General features: G+C 52.0%; 1 protein-coding gene across 6 annotated transcripts in view; it reads left to right on the top strand.

Annotated features, from left to right (window-relative positions):
* Celsr1 (cadherin EGF LAG seven-pass G-type receptor 1) overlaps window positions 1-19,962 on the top strand; it is a 137,505-nt gene that overhangs the window by 98,551 nt on the left and 18,992 nt on the right. For 3 of the 6 annotated variants that reach the window (XR_003842391.1, XM_029531142.1, XM_029531141.1), the window contains exons 9-24: window positions 666-832; window positions 1,976-1,996; window positions 5,377-5,562; window positions 6,602-6,715; window positions 7,254-7,428; window positions 8,076-8,217; window positions 8,517-8,637; window positions 9,541-9,724; window positions 10,039-10,140; window positions 10,968-11,062; window positions 11,658-11,867; window positions 12,356-12,539; window positions 13,766-13,909; window positions 15,683-15,887; window positions 16,661-16,828; window positions 18,971-19,097. Coding sequence is in view for 5 of the 6 variants with exons in the window: in XM_029531142.1 (XP_029387002.1) it covers window positions 666-832; window positions 1,976-1,996; window positions 5,377-5,562; window positions 6,602-6,715; window positions 7,254-7,428; window positions 8,076-8,217; window positions 8,517-8,637; window positions 9,541-9,724; window positions 10,039-10,140; window positions 10,968-11,062; window positions 11,658-11,867; window positions 12,356-12,539; window positions 13,766-13,909; window positions 15,683-15,887; window positions 16,661-16,828; window positions 18,971-19,097 (2,345 nt within the window). In the remaining variant the exon portion in view is untranslated. The remainder of the gene's footprint in view (window positions 1-665; window positions 833-1,975; window positions 1,997-5,376; window positions 5,563-6,601; window positions 6,716-7,253; window positions 7,429-8,075; window positions 8,218-8,516; window positions 8,638-9,540; window positions 9,725-10,038; window positions 10,141-10,967; window positions 11,063-11,657; window positions 11,868-12,355; window positions 12,540-13,765; window positions 13,910-15,682; window positions 15,888-16,660; window positions 16,829-18,970; window positions 19,098-19,962) is intronic. The other 3 variants (XM_021217425.2, XM_029531144.1, XM_029531143.1) reach the window with 1 other exon arrangement.

Here is a 19,962-nt window from a genome sequence, read left to right as displayed (position 1 = left end):
TGAGTTCAATTCCCAGCAAACACATGGTGGCTCACAACCATCTATAATGAGATCTGGTGCCGCCTTCTGGCATGCAAGCAGAAGAACACTGTATAAATAATAATAAAAAAAAGAAACTATGAAAAAGATATAGGGTTTATTTGGCACATGATTCCAGATCACAGTAAGTCTATTGTAACGTGACGGAGATGCCACAGTAGCAGAGCTTGGGAGAGAATGATGACATCACGCAGTCACCATAGTCAAGAGCAGAGAGTAATGCATGCGTTCATGTTAGCGCCCCGTTCTGTCTTCAGTCTTATATAAGCCATGATCCCCTGCCTAGGGAATGGTGCCACCCACTCTCCCCAAAGCTGAACCTACTCCATGTCCCAAGTGCCACAGTACCACCTCTTGACTGTCGTCTATCCATTTAGGGGGTGGGGGAGGTCCTTGCCACACTTTTGGATGTGTCTGGTAACACTCAGGGTTTCTTTACCCAGTAAGCTGTACAGAAACCACACGGTGGGCACTGGCAGAGTCCGTTGATGGGTTCTTAGAGTAGTACTGAGCACAGGTACAAGTCTGAAGCTAGCATTTGGGTTAGAATGAAAGGCCCCTTCTTCACCTGGCTGGCAGCTGAAGAAATTTCGGGAGGTGCCTGAGGCCCTGGTCTGTATCTGCAGCTATGCCACACCCTCAGCGCTTCACTGGTGAGAGCGTCGTGTCGTGGAGTGACCTCGACATCACCATCTCTGTGCCTTGGTACTTGGGGCTCATGTTCCGGACCCGGAAGGAGGATGGCGTGCTGATGGAAGCCACAGCTGGCACGTCTTCCAGGCTCCATCTCCAGGTGAGTGTGTCTGCGAACCACACAGGCACCTGCAGAGCAGACAAGTACCCTAGAAGGAGAACCAGACAGTGGGGGTTTCCCAGACTGCCTGGGAAGGGTACCTGCTACTCATCTCCCCCCATCCCACAGGGAAATATGGGTGACCCAAGGTGCAGTGCCACTGTGCTGTTCAGGACAGGATAGTGCGGAGTTCGTGCATAATTATGGGCTCCTGTGGACTTCCTTTCCAGCACCCACTTTCCTTCACTGCAGTCACAGAGTGGAGCACAGAACCGAAGAGCTGCTGGTTCTGTGTAACTTGCCCTAGACAAGCTCTGGTCTGCCCCCCTAGACAAGCTCTGGTCTGCCCCCCTGGAATTTGTCTGGTTCCCCCCCCCCTGGCTTGATTCACAGCCTTTCAGAGCAAAGGGCTGCAGTAGATTTGGGGAGTGAGTTTCCATCAGTGCGAAGGGCAAGCTCTCACCCCCATATTAAACCTACGTGCTGCCATACCCCGGGTCCCTGCCTCGAGGGCTCTTGAGGACCCCATCACTTCATGCCACGTGTGTGCTTTCTTTATTTTTACCTCTTAACCATTCGGCTTGTTTGGAACTTAGGTCAGAGTACCCGGACACTTCTGGAAGTGGTTTTAATGCACCCCATTCATACATTCGCTTATCTCTTACAAGGCAGATGGTTTCTGCTAGGTCGTTGAAGCCAGGGGTAGCAAGGAATGCTACTCCTTTGTGAGGATCGCCCAGGGCTCTCTCACTGAGCTACCCTCGCTTTCCACCCCTCCACTGTCTGTACAGTACAGAGAGCCCTGATCCTATGCTCACCCTGAGGTTCTGAGGTTCAGGATGAACCCACTGTCTGGGAATCTGTACTTGACCAGGAGGTCCCACTGAGCCTGCAACTCCTCTGCCCTTGTATCTCTGACATTGGCACTGACCAGACAGATTTTCTTGTATAAACCATGGCCTATAATTTCTGGGTGGTGTCAGAATTCTCCATTTTTGGCTTTCTTTGGATTAACACCCTCTGGGTAGGCAGGAGGCCTTGAGGGGTCATTGTCAATGGTCATTTAGAGGGATCATGCCCTAGCAAGGATTTGGTCTCAAATCTGGAGGAGCTAGTAACTAAGTATGTCTTTCTTTCTTCCAGGCTTTCCCAAAGATTGTCTATGTAAGCACATGCATGTGTGCCTATGTCTCTCTGTGTGCTCGTGTCTGCCTATGTATGTGAATTGTCTGAGCATGTGTGCGCGTGCATCTGTGTGTATAACTGTGCATGTCTTTATGCACGTGTCTGCGTTTGCACGTGTTCGTGACTGTGTGTTTATGTTTGTGTACACATTTGTGTATATGTCTGTGAATGCATGCGTGCCCATATGTGTATGTATGTGTTTGTGTGCTCATGTGGATGTATGTTTATGCATGAGTGCATGCACGTCTCTGTGTGTCTGTATGTATGTGAGTGCATGTAACAGGCCCTGGTGCCTGTAGACTTCCTTCCCCATAGGTCATCCTCTATCTCCTCCTCCCTCCTCCTCCCTCCTCCCCCTCAGCATAACCTCTACCGAATATCTGTCTCTTTCCTCCCTGAGGAATCTGGCCACATAGACATGTGAAACATATAGTACTTCTGTCCCAAGCTTTAAATGTAGTGGCTCCTGGAACTCCCATGGCCCTTGCTATCCCCATGTCCTCAAAAACCCATAGCTTGTTTCTTCCACTTCCTGGGCCCTGGATTCTTGTTTTTCATCCCAGTCAGGCAGCTGGAGTGGAGTCAGAGATAGTCAGAGGAGAAGGTGGACCCTAAGGAGTGTCTGTCCCAAGCTCCCATTTCACGTGAAGGAAATTGAAGCTAGAGGCTTGTGTAACCTAGGCCCCAGGGATCCTGGGTCAGCCAGAGAAACCCCTCAGCAGAGCTCAGCTCAGAGAGTGGGAGGAGACAGGGATGCCCAGAGCCCTCCCCTCTCCCAGCTCTCTGCCAGAGGTCACAGGGCCCTTGGATAGATTTGTTTGCACTGGCTGGAGGGTGGGGCCGTCAGCCCAGACAGAAGCCAGCCTCTGGCCTGTGCCTACCCACTTACCTGAGGTCACAGCCCCAGAGGTTGGGGGTTGGTGGTGTGCATGGCAAATTCCTTCCTCATTAGCTGTAATTTCACAAGTTTCCCGGCTGCCCAGAAGCTCGCTTTGGTCTCAACTTGGAAGCACCGCCCTGCCTGGGGATGCTATTTCTCTGTGGGTGTTGCTCTGTCGGAACATATTAAATTGGCTGTTTTCATTCAGGTGATGACGGGCGCCTACAAGCTGTCATTAGTGTACCTGGAGGAAAAAGGGCTCTGTTCAGCAGGGTTAGCCCTTACTAACCCTGGTACCAGGCTAACCTTGGCAGCTTATCCACAGAGTTAAAAGACTGGATACACCAAGGAGGACTTTAAGGGGTCCTGTAGACCTCATGAGCAACCAAAGAGACTACCTCGTTATGGTTCGCAGAGGCTGCTCTAACAGGAATTGGGGGTGGGGTCCGTGTGACATGTTCAGCTTGTGGCGTCCTGACCGCCAAGAGAGCACTGTGATGCAGCAGTTTGAGTGTCCCCATCCCGTGTCAGGCTAAAGCCCAGACAATTTGGCTAATCGCTGTCAGGCAGCCTAAACCCAGCTGTATCATCAAGCAGAATAATCGTACTATTGTTGACACCCGTCTTGAATCGGGTAGAAATACACGATGGGTGGCTGTTCCTGTCCCTGTCCTGGGGTTTATTCACAGCCTCTCCTTTTGTTGCAGACACACGGCATTTTCAACTTCCTTGTTGGTCTCTTATTTTGGAGGGTTTGCCAGCAAGGCCAGTGAGAGAGAAGAGCCCAGGAAACTTGTGTAGGCAAAGGAAGCAATACGTAAAATGGCGAAAATTCCCTTCCAAAATCAGCTAGTAGCGCAGACCAAAGTCAAGATGCATTGGTTTCAAAGTTAGTCCTTTCTGTCATGGCTTCCCCTGAGGCCTGTGGAGTACCTCGAGTTAGCCAGCATGAGATACTTTGTACTGAAACTTTTGATATTGTTTCTAATGGTTGGGGGGGGGGCACACAACTTGGGTCCCCTGAGTTTCAGCCCTGGGAAATGTGTTGAGACTTGCTTTAAAGCCTGGATCCAGCCTTTGTCAATATTCTGTGCGTACTTGAAAAGAATGTGTGCTCTGCTGTTGTTAAGCAAGGAGAGTCACATGTGTTGAGACAGTGGCATTGATCATGGTGACACAGCCCCAAACAAGATGCTGGCCCATCCAGCCTTGCTTGAAGATGCTGGCCCATCCAGCCTTGCTGGGGTTGGGATTGTGGTCCTTATCCCATGGGCAGGACCCTCTTCAGCTCTTGCTGAAGTTTGAGTCTTCAGAACCAGATGGTAGCCCTGGGGGAAACAAGAGTTCCTTCCCCGTGGCCTTTGTCCCTGCAACTCTTGCAGTGTCACTTAGAGCTTCACACAGACGTCCCACCTCACAGAAGGAGGATAGTCCAACTCGCCCAATATTCTGTCAAGTTAAAGAAATACCTAGGCATTGTCCCAGCTGCAGTAGTTAAACTTTTTAGGTTTATGTATCTATTCACTTAACTATATGTGTGTGACCCAGAGGACAGCTCATCGGGCTTGGCAGCAAGTGCCTTTCCCTCCTTAGCCATCTTGTCAGCCCTGGATGCATTCATTTCTCTCCTTCCTTCCTTCTTTCTTTCTTTATTTTTTTCTTGTTTTCAGTTCTGTTTTGGTTTGATTTTTGCTTGTTTGATTTTTTTGTTTTGTTTTATCTTGGCTTGCCTGGAATTCACTGTTTAGACCAGGATGGCCTCAAACTCATGAAGATCTGCCCCTGCCCCTGCCCCTGCCCCTGCCCCAGCCCTTGCTCTGCCCCTGCCCCAAGTGCTGGGACTAAAAGCATGCACCATAGTACCTGGTCTTAACTGCATTCATTTAAAATGCTGTTATGGGCTAGGTGCAATACTCTGGATTTACATGTATGTCCTTAAACAAGATTAGATCTTGACAAACTGAAATTGTATTTAATTCCCAATTGTGTGTGTGTGTGTGTGTGTGTGTGTGTGTGTGTATTTTGCTATGGAGTAAAGCTGAGGTCTTACACTGCCAGGCAAGTGATCTACCACCACATCTATGTCCCCAGCCAAATCCGTGTCTTTCTTTGTTCTTTTTGTTTTGTTTTGTTTTGTTTTGTTTTGTTTTTCCTTCCTCTTTTGGGATTGTCTCACTGTGGTAGCCCAGGCTGGCCCTAAACTTGCTATTTATAATAAGCTGACCCAAAACTCAGGCTCATCCTTGCTGCCACCACCCCCTCCCCCCAAATTCTGGGAGTACAAATGTGCACCACCATGCCTGGCTCTTCATTTTAAAATCCATTTTTTTTTTTCCACTCTGGTTACCACATCCTAAGTCTGTCTGCATGGCTTTGTAATTGTCCTCAGGCTGTTTTACATGTCACCGTAACCGTAGCACTGTACTGTACCGTCCCGTTATTACACCAGTCAGTCGGTGCTGCTCTCTCTACCCTACAGATTCTCAACAGCTACATCCGCTTTGAGGTCTCCCACAGCCCCTCTGACGTGGCATCCATGCAGCTGTCCAAGTCCCGGATAAGTGATGGGGGATGGCATCACCTACTCATAGAGCTGAGGAGTGCCAAGGAGGGCAAGGACATCAAATACCTGGCAGTCATGACCTTGGACTATGGGATGGACCAGGTGAGCATGTGCCTGTACCCTCCTTGGAATAGTCCCTTCCTCAACCCATGGGGACTATGCCAGGACCTGCAGGGACCTTGTGGGCTTGGTCAACATAACTGGGTTTGGAGTTCCCATTCCGTGTATGAGGATGGGGAGACTTCTGTAGTCTAGAGTTGGGCTCTGCCTACCTGGGTCTCCCGTCATGGTGCTGTGGATCCCTTTGTAGGGCTTTTCCCTCGGTGAAATTGCTTTCGGTAGCATCTCACTGCTCAGCCCCGGGGCCCCAGGCATAGGTACCAGTGCACTTTCCCCAGAAATGGGTGTCGTGAATAAAGCTGGATAAGACCCAGAGGGGCTGGATGACATGGACACACCTCAGTCCCAGGGGGCGGCTGTCCCTAGACCGTACTCTCAAGAATGTTCACTGAACCAGACTGGTTTCTGCAGTTCCCAGCCAGAGAGCATGGCACGTGCCAGAAGATGCCCACATACTGAGGAATTGCAGTCTCATGAGTCTCAGTCTGACGTATACTACATTCTGAGAGTGCAAAGCTGTTGAGTTTAGAGGCCCCTTGCTGGGGCTGGGAGCCAGCTGGGACCCAGATTCCCATCATGGGGGATGCATGGTCTTCACTCCCAGCCCCTTCTCTCAGCACGGCCCTTGGTTCTATGACGAGTACTGGGCACGAGGGTTACCCATGCCTTCCCCACTGACCCCCTGGATTCCGTGCCTACTGTGCCACATACAGTCAACCCACTTTCCATCGGCCACATGTGAAGGTCAGCCTTCCTTTGGGTGGCTCTAGGGAGGAGGCTCTAGGTGCGAGTCCCTCTGCTTTAAATTTTCAGCACATTTCTCCCATTGGTGTTTGTGCCCAGAGACACCCCACCCCCGTTCTCTCCATGTAGAGCACAGATTTCTCCCATTGGGAAGGTGTGCCCAGAGAACCCACCCACCCACCTACCCCCCACTCTCTCCATGTAGAGCACAGATTTCTCCCATTGGGAAGGTGTGCCCAGAGAACCCCCCCACCCATCCCCCACTCTCTCCATGTAGAGCACAGTGCAGATTGGGAACCAGCTTCCTGGGTTGAAGATGCGGACTATTGTCATCGGAGGTGTGACAGAGGACAAGGTCACTGTCCGTCATGGTTTCCGAGGCTGTATGCAGGTATGGCGGGCATGGGACGACATCATTACTAGCTGGCTCAGGCCTCTGTCACTATAGTCGGTATGGCTTTTTAGTTAGTCTTTAACAATGTAATGGTCCATCTTGTAGGCACCCCAGACTCTTAACTCATGTGTACTGCTCACACTCACCTTCCCTCACAGCCCCCCCGCCCCCATGACAAGGATCCAACCCCACTCCCATCCACCCCTCTGCACATCCCAACCCTTCAGCCTCTTGCTTCTACCATAGCTACCCAATCTAGTGTCATGTCCGCACAGGTGTAGCACAGCTGAAGGAGTGGCTAATCCATGGTCCCACACACAGCCCCCTGCGGCGGGCACAAACCACATGTTCCTTCACCGCTAGCCATGCTGCATGACCCAATGTTGTCCATGTTTCTAGCCTCCAAGCTGTGGGGATAAGAGCCGCTCTGATTGGGAGAGAATTTGGGGCTCTCTTAACTTCCCTTAACCCTCTGCGGAGTGGGTGGTCTTGGTCTCTGGGACTGAGTCTGGCTGCCCCCACTGTTTACATGCAGGGCGTGAGGATGGGAGAGACATCCACCAACATTGCTACCCTGAACATGAATGATGCCCTCAAGGTCAGGGTGAAGGACGGCTGTGATGTGGAGGACCTGTGTGCCTCAAGCCCCTGCCCTCTCCATAGCCACTGCCGTGACACGTGGGACAGCTACTCCTGCATCTGTGACAGAGGTGGGGGCCTTCATTTCGGACACCGTCATAAAGGAGGCCTTGGTGGCTATGGAGCATCTGGGGAGACTGATTTTGGGTGTCAGCTACGCTGGTCAAATCAGTGAGACTGTAGGGACCCTGGCCTGTTTTATAAGAAGTCTGCTATGCATGGTGTCCCTATAAAATACCCATCATGCCTAACTAGCACTTGGGAGGCCATGGTGGGAAAATTGCTGCATGTCTGAGGCCAACTTGGGTTACACAGTAAGTTCTGAGCTAGCCTGGGCTACAGAGGTCGACCTTCTTTCAGCCTCCTTACTCCCCTCAGAAAACCGAGGAGCTTTCTACTGGAAACACTCACCGTCACTGGTCACCTTTGGTGGCTTAGGGAGAACTGAGAATGTGAGGAGAATCGTGAATACACTGATAGCTCCCACTTTCCACGTCTCTGGAGTGACCACGACCCACAGCCCTCCATCTAACCCTCCCCTGGCCTGGCCAGGTTGTGCCCCATGTTTTCCTCAGTCTGTCTCCTATGATTGGAGGCAAGGCTACTACTGCCCGCTCCCTTCTGCTGAGTGGCGGGAACTGTCTGTCTGTTGGCTTCAGGAAGCGTGGGATGCAGGAGAAACATTAATGTGGAGGTAATCCCGGTCCTGTGTCCACAGGGTACTTTGGGAAAAAGTGTGTGGATGCGTGTCTCCTGAACCCCTGCAAGCACGTGGCAGCCTGTGTGCGCTCCCCCAACACCCCTCGAGGCTACTCCTGCGAGTGCGGGCCCGGCCACTATGGGCAGTACTGTGAGAACAAGTAAGGGACCCCATGGCTCTGCCTTGTGGCCCTCTCGGCCTTTGTCCCCATCTCTCCTGACTCTTCTTCTACAGAGAAATACACACAGATGCCATTTCCTCCCTGTCCCTTCTGTCTGTGTAACCTGAGGCCATCGGTGGTCTTTTCATGTGTGTTTTCAAGCTAGAGGAAAACATGATTTTTAACAGTATTTTTGTACATAGACAAACCCTGGCTGGGTTTGTGGCACCTGAAGATAGTAGCAATGAGGGCACAAAACTTGTAAGTGCGCTTCATCTGTCACCTTGTTTTCCCATCAGAGTCGACCTTCCGTGCCCCAAAGGCTGGTGGGGGAACCCAGTGTGTGGGCCCTGTCACTGTGCTGTCAGCCAAGGCTTTGATCCTGACTGCAACAAGACCAATGGCCAATGCCAGTGCAAGGTGAGGTGCCACCAGCCTGTCCCCACCCACCCCAGGCTTGAGCCTGGCAAGCTGGCCATGCATGCCCAGTCCTACATACAGACATGAGTCTACATACATGGACAGATGCACCTGTAAGGGTATCATACACTTTCATACACACATACACCTGTATTCACATGCACCCCCTTACCTAAGCACACACATCTGTGTGTATTCCTACCTGTACACAGTCACACATTTACACACACACCCATAAATGCATTCATATAGATGTTGGATCGTGCCAGGTGGTGGTGCATGCCTTTAATCCCAGCTCTCGGGTGGCAGAGGAAGGTAGCAGATCTCTGAGTTCGAGGCCAGCCTGGTCTACAGAGGAAGTTTAAGACAGCCAGGGCTACACAGAGAAACCAGAACAAATAAACAAATGCAGGGCTTCTCACTTGTGTTCTGTGAACACCCACAGGGCTTTTTATATCTAACATGACTCAGGCTGCCCCACCATGGGATCTGGAAGCCACTGTGGTCTTCCTCCAGCCCCACATCTAATGAACACCAGAGCAAGCCATTTCTGTGCAGGTCACCACATCTCTGACATCATCAGCCTTGGTTTTCCAAGTCAGCTGCTGTCCTGGCCTTTTGCAAACAAGTTGGCACCCAGTGATGGCAAAGCTTTTCAAGTCTGGAGGGCAAGGGATATGGCTCACAGGGCAGAGCCCAGGCCTTAGATGTGATTCCCAGCATCCCTCATGTACACATAGACAGAAGCTATACCCTGTCTTGGTGCCCAGACACCAATGTGTATGCAGCATGGTGACACCTGGTCTCACAGCCTCTAAATATGCTCCCGTGTGCTTAGCTGCTGTTGTGGGGAGTGCCCCCCCCCGCAGGAACTTTCACTGGCCCCACCTGTGACTTTTGCAGGAGAATTACTACAAGCCCCCAGCCCAGGATGCTTGTCTTCCCTGTGACTGCTTCCCCCACGGCTCCCACAGCCGTGCCTGCGACATGGACACCGGCCAGTGTGCCTGCAAACCTGGTGTCATTGGCCGTCAGTGCAACCGCTGTGATAATCCTTTCGCTGAGGTCACCTCGCTCGGCTGTGAAGGTCTATTATTGGTTGTCCCTTGACCCCTTTCTGGTCACACTGCAGAACAGAGACGTGACATATTTTACATGTATGCTTAAGGATGTGCACATATGTTCCTGCATATCCCTGGGGCTTGGACAGTCCTGGTAACCTTTATGCTGAGTTCTCTTGGCCTTCTGGAAAGCTGCTCTGCGTGAGGCCCTGGGCCAGAGCCTGTTCTGTGCATGGTGACTGGAAAGTGTTGGGAGGGTCACTCTTGTCGGGAGCCTTTTGTGGGTGGAATGTAGGACGTGTGTACAGCTAAGCTGAGTGACTTCCTCCTCTGTCCTCAGTGATCTACAATGGGTGTCCTAGAGCATTTGAGGCTGGCATCTGGTGGCCACAGACGAAATTTGGGCAGCCAGCAGCGGTGCCATGCCCCAAAGGATCCGTGGGTAAGTCCTGTGCCTGAATTGTCCTTGGGATTAGGAAAGCAGACATTTTCTGGGCAGGTGGCCTAGATATCAGAGTGTTTAAATATCATTGTTGAAACAGTATCACAGGCTAAAGAGGTAGCTCCATGGTTGAGAGCACTGGCTTCTCTTAGAGGACCAGGGTTCAATTCCCAGAATTCATGCGGTGGCTCACAACCATCTGCAACTCCTGTTCCAGGGGATTTGAAGCTCTCTTCTGGCCTCCCTGAGCACCAGGCACGCATGTGTTGGTTATGCACAGATATACATGCCAACAAAACACCCATACTCATTCAGTTTAATTTTAGAATATGTCATTAAGGAGTGTATTGGGAGAAACGATATGCTTTTCCCTCCGTAGCAAGAGGCAGAGCATAACAGATGAAAATGCCCTGTGACTCCTCATCTCTATCCACCTGGGTACTGGGGCTTTGCCACTCCCCGCCTAGGGCCTTGACAAGTCACTAAGTCACCTATTGTTATATTATTTATTCTCTGTAAAATGGCAGGGAGTAGAGTCTGTGCTGTCTCCAGTAAGACCTGTGTGGGGATCTTCAGCATGGGCTCACAGACTCGCCCATACCGTTGTTTGTATTGCTGGGAACCCAGAGGGCCTGCTTTGACTGTCTGGGCAGCTTGGTTTTAGCACAGCACGGAGGATAAGAGTACGTGTCCCGTGGCTGTGAACTTGACTGGCTTAGCGCCCCCCATCCTCCTCCGTGCTCAGTGCAAGGGTTGGCCAAGTACGTGCATAGGTTTGAGGCCCTACTAGGAGTAACCCACAGTCAGAGTATGCTTCTGTTCCCAAGGTAACGCAGTCCGGCACTGCAGCGGGGAGAAGGGCTGGCTTCCCCCAGAGCTCTTCAACTGCACCTCGGGCTCCTTTGTGGACCTCAAGGCCATGGTAGGTCCCAGCCTCAGGGAGGCGGCTCCGGGAGATGTGATGGGGGCGGGGCTGTATTTGGATAAGGTAGGTCTCCCCAGAGGCCATGAATCTGAGGCCAGGTAGGGAAGGAGCAACATGAGGGCTTCAGAGGCCAGGGACCAGGCCCTCTTCCCTGACTCAAGTAACTGGCTCTTCTGTCCCCTCCGAGTCTGGTTCTGCAGACCCAGGCCTCGCTGTCTCCAAACTCAGATCTTACTTCCTCCTCTCAGGAGGCAGACCCGCCCTTTCCTTGTTACTGTTGCCAATTCAGGATCTTTCTGGGTTTGAGGATCTTTTTGTCTCTCCCGCCCCCCAAGACAGGGTTTCTCTGTGTAGCCCTGGCTGTCCCAGAACTCACTCTGTAGACCAGGCTGGCCGCGAACTCCCAGAGGATCCACTTGCCTCTGCCTCCCAAATGCTGGGATTAAAGTTGTGTGCCACCACACCCAGCAGGGTTTAGGGATCTTTGAAGTACTATGGAGAATACTAAGAAGTAGAGAATTTCTGGACGGTGTCAAGGGCCCGAAACAAGTGAAATCCATTTGCCAGCGTTGCCCTTCCCACGTTGTTCCAGAACGAGAAGCTGAACCGCAACGAGACAAGAATGGACGGAAACCGGTCCCTGCGGCTGGCAAAGGCACTGAGGAATGCCACGCAGGGGAACAGCACCCTCTTTGGCAATGATGTGCGCACGGCCTACCAGCTGCTGGCCCGCATCTTACAGCACGAGAGCCACCAGCAGGGCTTTGACCTGGCAGCCACCCGGGAGGCTAATTTCCATGAGGTGAGAGGACAGTGACCCTTCCTGAAGCGAGAGCAAAGCGGGAACTGCGGGGTCAGGAGCTGGGCTCAGCTGGTCACATGTGGTATGGTGTTCCCCTCAAGGCGTCCCTTCACTTCGGGTGTGAGCCATTCTTTTCTTAGTGTTGTGTGGCCAGGCAAGGGCAGGCCACGGACGGCCTCCCTGTCAGCAGTGCTACAGTTAAGGACCTCTCAGTAGGCCCTGTGTTCCGAGTGGTGTGTATTTTAGCCTTGCACTTGACAGATAAGGAAACTGAGGCACGTGGACCTTATGTCCCGTTTGCCCAAGGGTTTGAGAGTGGCAGAACCTAGTGATAGACTCTTCAGCCTCCTACTGATGCCCCCTGCCTGCAAAGCCCCACCCCAACCTCCCACTCCAGTTCTCCCTGGCCTGGCTCTTGGCAGGGCATCCTCCTGGTAGAGTCTGACTGATTACCGTCTCTCTGTCTGTCTGTCTGTCTGTCTGTCCAGGATGTCGTCCACACGGGCAGCGCCCTCCTGGCCCCAGCTACAGAGGCAGCGTGGGAACAGATCCAGCGAAGCGAGGCTGGTGCAGCGCAGCTGCTAAGGCGTTTCGAGGCGTACTTCAGCAACGTGGCACGGAATGTGAAGAGGACCTATCTGAGACCCTTCGTCATCGTCACCGCCAACATGAGTATGGACTGACCTGGGTGGGAGGGCCGGGCACCTGACAGCAGAGCCTCAGGGACTTTGGGCCTGCCGTCCAGATGCTGAGACCCCCTAACAGTGACTTGGGTGTGGCACAACCTCTGCCCAGAGTGAGCCAGCAGCTCTCTAGCCTCAGGCTTCTTGTCTATAAAATGGGAGAAGTCGCCCAATTCGAAAGGCATCTACCATCTGATGTCACAGTCGCTGACGTCATTCCCATGGAGGTGCCACCTGGGATCTTTGTGGAGTCCAGATGGCCTTTTTAGACACCCAGGTTTGGGATTGCCCACAGTGCACCCTGCTTGGGGTCAATATGTCCCCTCTCCCATTCACCATGGATAAAAGTATATGCAGGAGGGACACATGGGGACGGAGGTACAAGTGTTCCCACCCTGAGACAGTCCCTACGCAATCAGTGCTGTCAGGACCCCGTGGCCCATATTACCTGAAACACTAGTGCACACTGCTCTGGGATTGGGAGTTTAGGATTCCTGATTCCCTCAAGGCAGAGAAAGCCCCATTTGAGCAAAATACAGTCTCCAGCCTGTTTGGACAAAGCTGACAAGAAGGCCCCAAGTCCCTGGGAATCTCCATTCTAGACAGGGTTCCTCTAACTCATAGAAGTCCATCTGCCTCTTTCTCCTGAGTGCTGGGATTAAAAGTGTGCACCACTATGCTTGGCTGCTAGCAGGATGATTTGAGGAGGCCCCTGGCATATAAAGGTGTGACTCTACCTCTTTGTCAGGGTAGTGGTGGCCAGCACCAGCTAAGGGACAGCCTGACTGGGTGTTCCATTGGGGGCCTTTAGGTGCTTCTACGAGGCAGAGAGCCAACAGAAAATGGAAGCCGGTGTTGCTGAACGTATAAGCCTGTGCGGCCAAGCTTGCTTAGCGTCAGCTGTGGCTGTTTCCCCACCTGGAGAGGCCGCAGGGGGATGACATGGCCTGTGGAACAGGGCCAGGTTGACGCAATACCCCTCTTGTTGTGACCAGCTTTGACCTGCATAGTCCACCCCATCAGAGCCATGCAAGGCAGTGCCAAATGCCACCATAAAGAGCCAGATTGCCAAACTCTGCCCCGTGTCGTCATCCTGTGCGGCTCTCAGTAGGCTCCCTCCCGGAGACAATGGTTGCTGTTGAAACAACCATTATTTCACAACTGTGGGTTCAGGAAAGCTCTAACATTGGGGCTAAGTCAAGGGGTTGTCCCCAGTTCTTGCAGTTGACATCTTCGACAAGCTGAACTTCACCGGTGCCCAGGTGCCAAGGTTTGAGGACATTCAGGAAGAGTTCCCAAGGGAGCTGGAGTCCTCCGTGTCCTTCCCAGCTGACACCTTCAAGCCACCAGAGAAAAAAGGTGAAGCTACCTCCACGTCTCTTGTTGCCTTGGGGGTCCCCATCCTTTCAGGAGGGAGTGACCCTCAAAAGAGTCCCAAGTGTGCCCTGAGTGAACCATGAACCAAGCAGGCTTGAGCAATGTTCAGGTGTCTTTATTAAACACTGTGAGAGGTTCTCGTGGATGTAGGACCAACCTTGGTCCAGGCCCCATCTTCCAAGCCATTCAGTTGCAGCTTCCATGTACATGTGTACTGACCACGGAAGTGATTGTGGTCGTGTGTGAGCTGAAGAGCATTAGCTAGGATTGTTCCCTGCATGCAAGTATGCATGTATTCAATGTATACATGGGTGTGTATGTTCCTGAGGTGCATTTGTGTGGTGTTCTGTGTGTATAGATGTATATGTTGCATATATATTCAATATGTATATGTGCATATATGTATATGTTCAGTTTATGTGTGTCTACATATATTAGTGTTCATACATGTGTATATTCAGATGTTTTTGTGTATATGTTAATATGCATTTGTGTATATTCAGTATGTGAGTATATGTGCATATATTAGTGTACATATATGTGTGTATATTTAGTGTGTATGTATATATGTACAATTATATATATATATATATATGTGTGTGTGTGGATGTGTGTGTATATATACACACACACACACATCCACACACACACACACTTGCATATTCCAGGTGTGCATATACATGTTTATATTCCTGGTGTGGATGTATACATGCTTATATTTTAGGTGTGCATGTTTTAGGTGTGCATGTATAGATTATATATGTGTATTTATTCCATATGCATGTATGTTTATGTCCTGTGTATACATATATTCCATGTGTGCTTATATGTATGTAAATATTCTGTGTACGCACATACACCTATGTATATTGCCTACACTGTGCGCAGCTACACTATTCTCACATGTGTATACATGTGTCTGTCCCTGAGCACTGCTATCTAGAAGAGGACTCTGTCTCTATGACACCGTCACCTATCTGCTTCTGAGACATGGCTCAGGGAAACCCTGTTTGCCATGGAACATTCTCGTGGGAGGAATCCCATACTGTCCACTCCCCAATGCCCCATAGCCCTGCGGGTGGCATTGCATTCATTACACTAAGTCTACAAACTGCTCGGACACCAGGGTTGGCCAGCACAGGACCACGCTCTCTGGTCGTCAGGCAGCATATGGTCTGATAGGCCGGCTGTTCAGAGCCTCACTCAGGCAGGAAGGAGTCCCATCCCTACCACATCTTGATCCAGGGAACATGGCCACATCTCTCTCCCTGTCCTCTCCCCCACGAAGCCCAGGAGCCAGGACAGTCAGACCCACACCAGGGTCTCCAGCATCATGGCTGCTTCAGTGAGCGGCAAGACACTGTAGGCTTGGGTACCCCAAATATTTAATTATGTGTGGGGTGTACACATGGCCTCTCTCATGTACACTTGAAAACAGGTCCCCGTTTAGCACGAAGTAAGAAAGCACAGGGCACAGAGCCCATGTGTACAGAAGGCCCCTCTCCCCGCTGTCAGCTCCCAGCAGTGCTCTGAGTGGCTCCAGAAAGGATCAGGGGTGGGGTGGGGGTGGCAAGAAGATTCCCACCACCTGTCTGTCACATGACACCTTTGAGCTGACTCGGCTGTGGGCTACTGATGTGTGGCTTCTGAGGAGGCCCCATGTTGAGTTCCATCTGCCAACTTTTAAGAGTGTAGAAGCCGTTTGGTGGCACGGGCGCCTGTTCTGAGTCCTCTCACACTGTTCTGAAATTGTAGAAGGCCCCGTGGTGAGGCTGACCAACCGGAGGACTACCCCACTCATGGCACAACCAGAACCCAGGGCTGAGAGGGAAACCTCATCCAGCAGACGGAGGAGACACCCCGATGAGCCTGGCCAGTTTGCCGTGGCCCTGGTCGTCATTTACCGGACCCTGGGTCAGCTGCTGCCTGAACACTATGACCCCGACCATCGCAGCCTCCGGTGAGTCCTGGGTGCAAGGACCTTGAGGGGACCCATTCCCTCAGCACCACGAGGCCTCCACAAATCAAAGTCCTGATGACCCACAGTAACATTATGCCGTGATTCTGGCCTGCAGTGACTGCCAATAGGAGGTTCTGGGTCAGCCATGGTGCTGTGCCCTGGGACGGTTATGCCCTTTGCCTTGGTTCACGCTCCCATTTATGCCACGTGTTCCCCTTGTTAGCACCGCCACATCCAGGGGCTGTCATGGATGATAACCTGTAGGGGTATCTGTGCTCTGCTGGCCCAACCCCAAGGACCATCTAGCCAGTATGCTGAACAGTCGCTATTGCTCCTGAACAGAAGGCTGTCATAGGCCATACCTCTCGCTACTGTAGACTCTGGGGCTTTCTGTTGCCCACCCTTGTCTTTCGAAGCATAGAGATGGATGGCCAGGTTCCAGGCTCTGCTCACTTAATCAAGTTCTGTATGTGGCCACGTCTCTGTTCCCAGTGTCAGTGCTGTGTAATGGCTCTGACATCCTTGCAGACACACTTGCTCCATAAAGTTTCCAAAGCCCCCTTCCCCTGAAGGTGGTAACTCTCCCTGCACTGAATACCAGCATCGCAGCCCAGACCCCGCCCCCACCCCCACCCCCAAGGGCAGTTCGGTGATCGGTGTCTGTGGCCTGTGTCTCAGTTGCTCCTTCGACTGTGTCTTCATAGTGTCTGGACTCAGGCTCTCGTGGACCGTGAATTGATTGTGTTTATTCCATGATCTTTCCTCTCTGCCAGACTGCCTAACCGGCCTGTCATCAACACCCCTGTGGTGAGTGCTATGGTGTACAGTGAGGGGACCCCACTCCCCAGCTCTCTGCAGAGGCCTGTCCTGGTGGAGTTCTCCCTGTTGGAGACGGAGGAACGAAGCAAACCTGTCTGTGTATTCTGGAACCACTCCCTCGAGTAAGTGGGACCCCAAAAGCCTGTAAGCCACCTTTCCTGTGGGAGCCCGGGGGCGGGGGGGGGGCTTGCCAAGGTCAGAAGGCTCAGTTGGCAGAATGAAGGCTTCATTATGTGGTCTCTTAGAACCCTTCCAGGCTTAGCAAGACAGGAGGTTTCTTCCCTTTTGCATCTAGGAATGTCGGTGTGTGCATGTATACATGTGCACACGCGTGTGCGTGTACACACACACAGCCAAGTGCACATTGAGGAATTCTCCGTATCCTCATGGGAAAATCGAAACCTACCCACATACACCACGGAAACACACACAAAGGTGTGCACACATAATATAGATGTGATCCATGTGCAAAGATACTTTAGATACACATGTAAACATGCAGGACCATGTAGGGCAAGTACACAGGCACACACAAAATATCCAGAAGCAGGCATGCACACACAAGGCTCCCTGAGAAGGCCACAGCTGACATGGGCTGCTCACCTGTAGAGCGCCTGCAATATGGAGGTTTACAAGAGCACCCAATTCTCTGCCGGGCAAAGCCATTTTGCAGGATAATGGGACTCGGAGGTGAGCCCATGCAGAGAAATAGCAGTGTTGGTCCCAGGCGACTGTCCCTCTGCAGCAGGGTTGGCTTGGCCTGTTCCTGGAGTCATCAGACACACTCCAAAAATGACCCGATTCATGATGTGTGTAACCTGGAATCAAGGAAGGGAAGTGGTTGATTTTAAAAAGATGCTATTTCCCTATGCCTGTGTGGCAATGGATTCCAAGGCTAGTGGCCTGTCTGCAGCTAAAGCCAGTAGCCATTTGTCTTTTTTAGCTGTAGGAGTCCTGGGAGGGACTGGGCCTTCACTTCCTTGCCCTTTCTTTGGTCTCATTTGGGATGCTCTTACATAGACACAGGGTGGAATGAGGACATGATTGGCAGGTGCTCTAAGATGAAAACTGTCACTGCCTTTCTTCGTGAGGAGCCTGGGACTCGGGGAGGGGGAGGGTCAGAGCCCAGGCACCCTCTGCATGCCTAAAGCTGGGCCTAAATGTGTGTGTCGTACCACAGGGACAGTCCCCACGACATGGTTCCCTAGGACTGAAAGGAGAGCTACCCCACGGGTCTGTGCCGAGTGTCCGGGCACATGCTTGGGCAAGAACATTCATTCATCTTCTTTTGTCTCTGTACTTTCCAAACACCAGTTTATAAGGGAAGCTCATTGACTCTGGGGGATAATAGATCTTTGGCTCACAAAGGGGAAAGTGAAGGGAAGCGTCGGTGTCTGGCGTGTGGGCCCCCACGGTTGCCAGGCATGGCTGTCTGTCCCTGGCTATTTGTTTGAATCATGGCAATTAGCAGTGGCTCTAGTGATCTGCCCCCCTGCTTTGTGGTGCTACCATTATCCCCAGAACTGAGCCCTCCTGGCAAGTGTGTCAACCGTCACACCCCATTTTACAGATGAGTAAACTGAGGATCAGAGGGATTACAGAACTTTCCCAGAGCCAAAGAGGGGCAGGGCCCTCATAACAACTTGTTATTTGGGGCTTTCCGTCAGTTGAAACGGGAGCAGTAATTGGACCATGGCTTCCAGGCAGCTCCTATAAAGCATTGTGCAACAGTGAACTTGAAAGTGGACAATGGAGAGATGTTTATTGCCGAGGCCATTGTGGCTCCTTGAATGGCTGGTGAACAAAGTGGCAGTCTCAGCCTTGGCTGCTGCCTCTGGCCACAGGGCCTGCCCTTGTTGGGAGTTTTCTGTCTCTGGCACCTAACCTTTGAACTTCAGAGGCGCTCCTGAGAGCTGGCGCTCCTGAGAGCTGGCGCTCCTGAGAGCCTGCACCAGCTCTGAAAGGAACAGGAAAGCTTTTAACCTGCTGCCAAGTGGCTGTGAGTGCTGTGTCCTTGGGGACAGTGACCATGGCCCTCAACTTCAGTGTGGTGAAGGTGGTGAAGGGTTTGGGCTGGGAGCTGACAGCAAGGCTGTGACACCAGGCCCCCCATGGGTGGCTGTTCTTTGCACTTGACCATTCCTTCACAACCAGATCCAGTGATGTCACCGCAGCCTCAGAGTCACGGGGGCTTGGGTGAAAGCAGCTTCCAGACCATCTCAGTGAAGGGACCAGGCTCACCCCCTTCTTCCCCTTCCCCACAGCATCGGTGGGACCGGAGGGTGGTCAGCCAAGGGCTGTGAACTGCTGTCGAGGAACCGGACCCACGTCACTTGCCAGTGTAGCCACTCGGCCAGCTGCGCGGTGCTCATGGACATTTCCAGACGTGAGGTGGGCATTTCACCCCCACCCCCACCCCCCTGGAGAGCCTAGGGACCAATCCCTGTTGCAGCTGGAAGCCTAGACCCCAACCCACCCTCCCAAGGCCCCCATTTTCCTTGTATGTTGAGCAAACCAAATGTGCCCATTGAAAGCTGTTTTAGCAACTGTTTGAAGGGGCCTGTGAGAAGACCTTGAAGGAGCTTTAAGGGCCAGCAAAGTGGCTCAGTAGGTAAAGGTGCCTATTGACTTGAGTTCCACTCCTAGGAGAGAGAGCCAACTCCTGCGAGTTGTCCTCTGACCGCCACACATGCGCCGTGTCATGCATTCTCAGACATGCGCACATATGCAAATATACGTACATAGATGTAATTTTTTTTAAAGGGGTGGTTAGAACTGGACGTGGCGGCCATAATCCCAGCATCTGGGGGGCTAAGCAGAAGGGCTGCTGCAAGTTCAAGGTCAGCCAGGGCCAGAGTGAGACCCTGTATTATAAACGAACATGTAAACAAAACTGTTCAGAGAGCCTAGGCTATGGAGCTGTTAACAAAGGTGCTAGACATTATCCCAGGGATGCTCTTGCTGTGATGAAACACCATAGGCAGAAAGAGCTTAGAGAGGAAAGGGTTTATTTTGGGCTTATAGTTCCACATCATAGTCCATCATTATTGGAAGCCAGGACAGGATCTCAAGCAGGACAGGAACCTGGAGGCAGGAGTTTTTGTAGAAGCCATGGAGGGGTGCTGCTTACTGGCTTGCTCCCCATAGCTTGCTCAGACTTCTTTCTTACAGACCCCAGGACCACCAGCCCAGGGGTAGTACCACCCACCATGGACTGGGACCTTACACATAAATTATTAATCAAGAAAACTCCCCC

Source organism: Mus pahari, chromosome 17, assembly GCF_900095145.1.
Source record: "Mus pahari chromosome 17, PAHARI_EIJ_v1.1, whole genome shotgun sequence".
In the NCBI taxonomy this organism is placed as follows: domain Eukaryota; kingdom Metazoa; phylum Chordata; class Mammalia; order Rodentia; family Muridae; genus Mus; species Mus pahari.
Note: the sequence above shows the minus strand (reverse complement) of the source record. Positions and strands in the feature narration are given on the sequence as shown.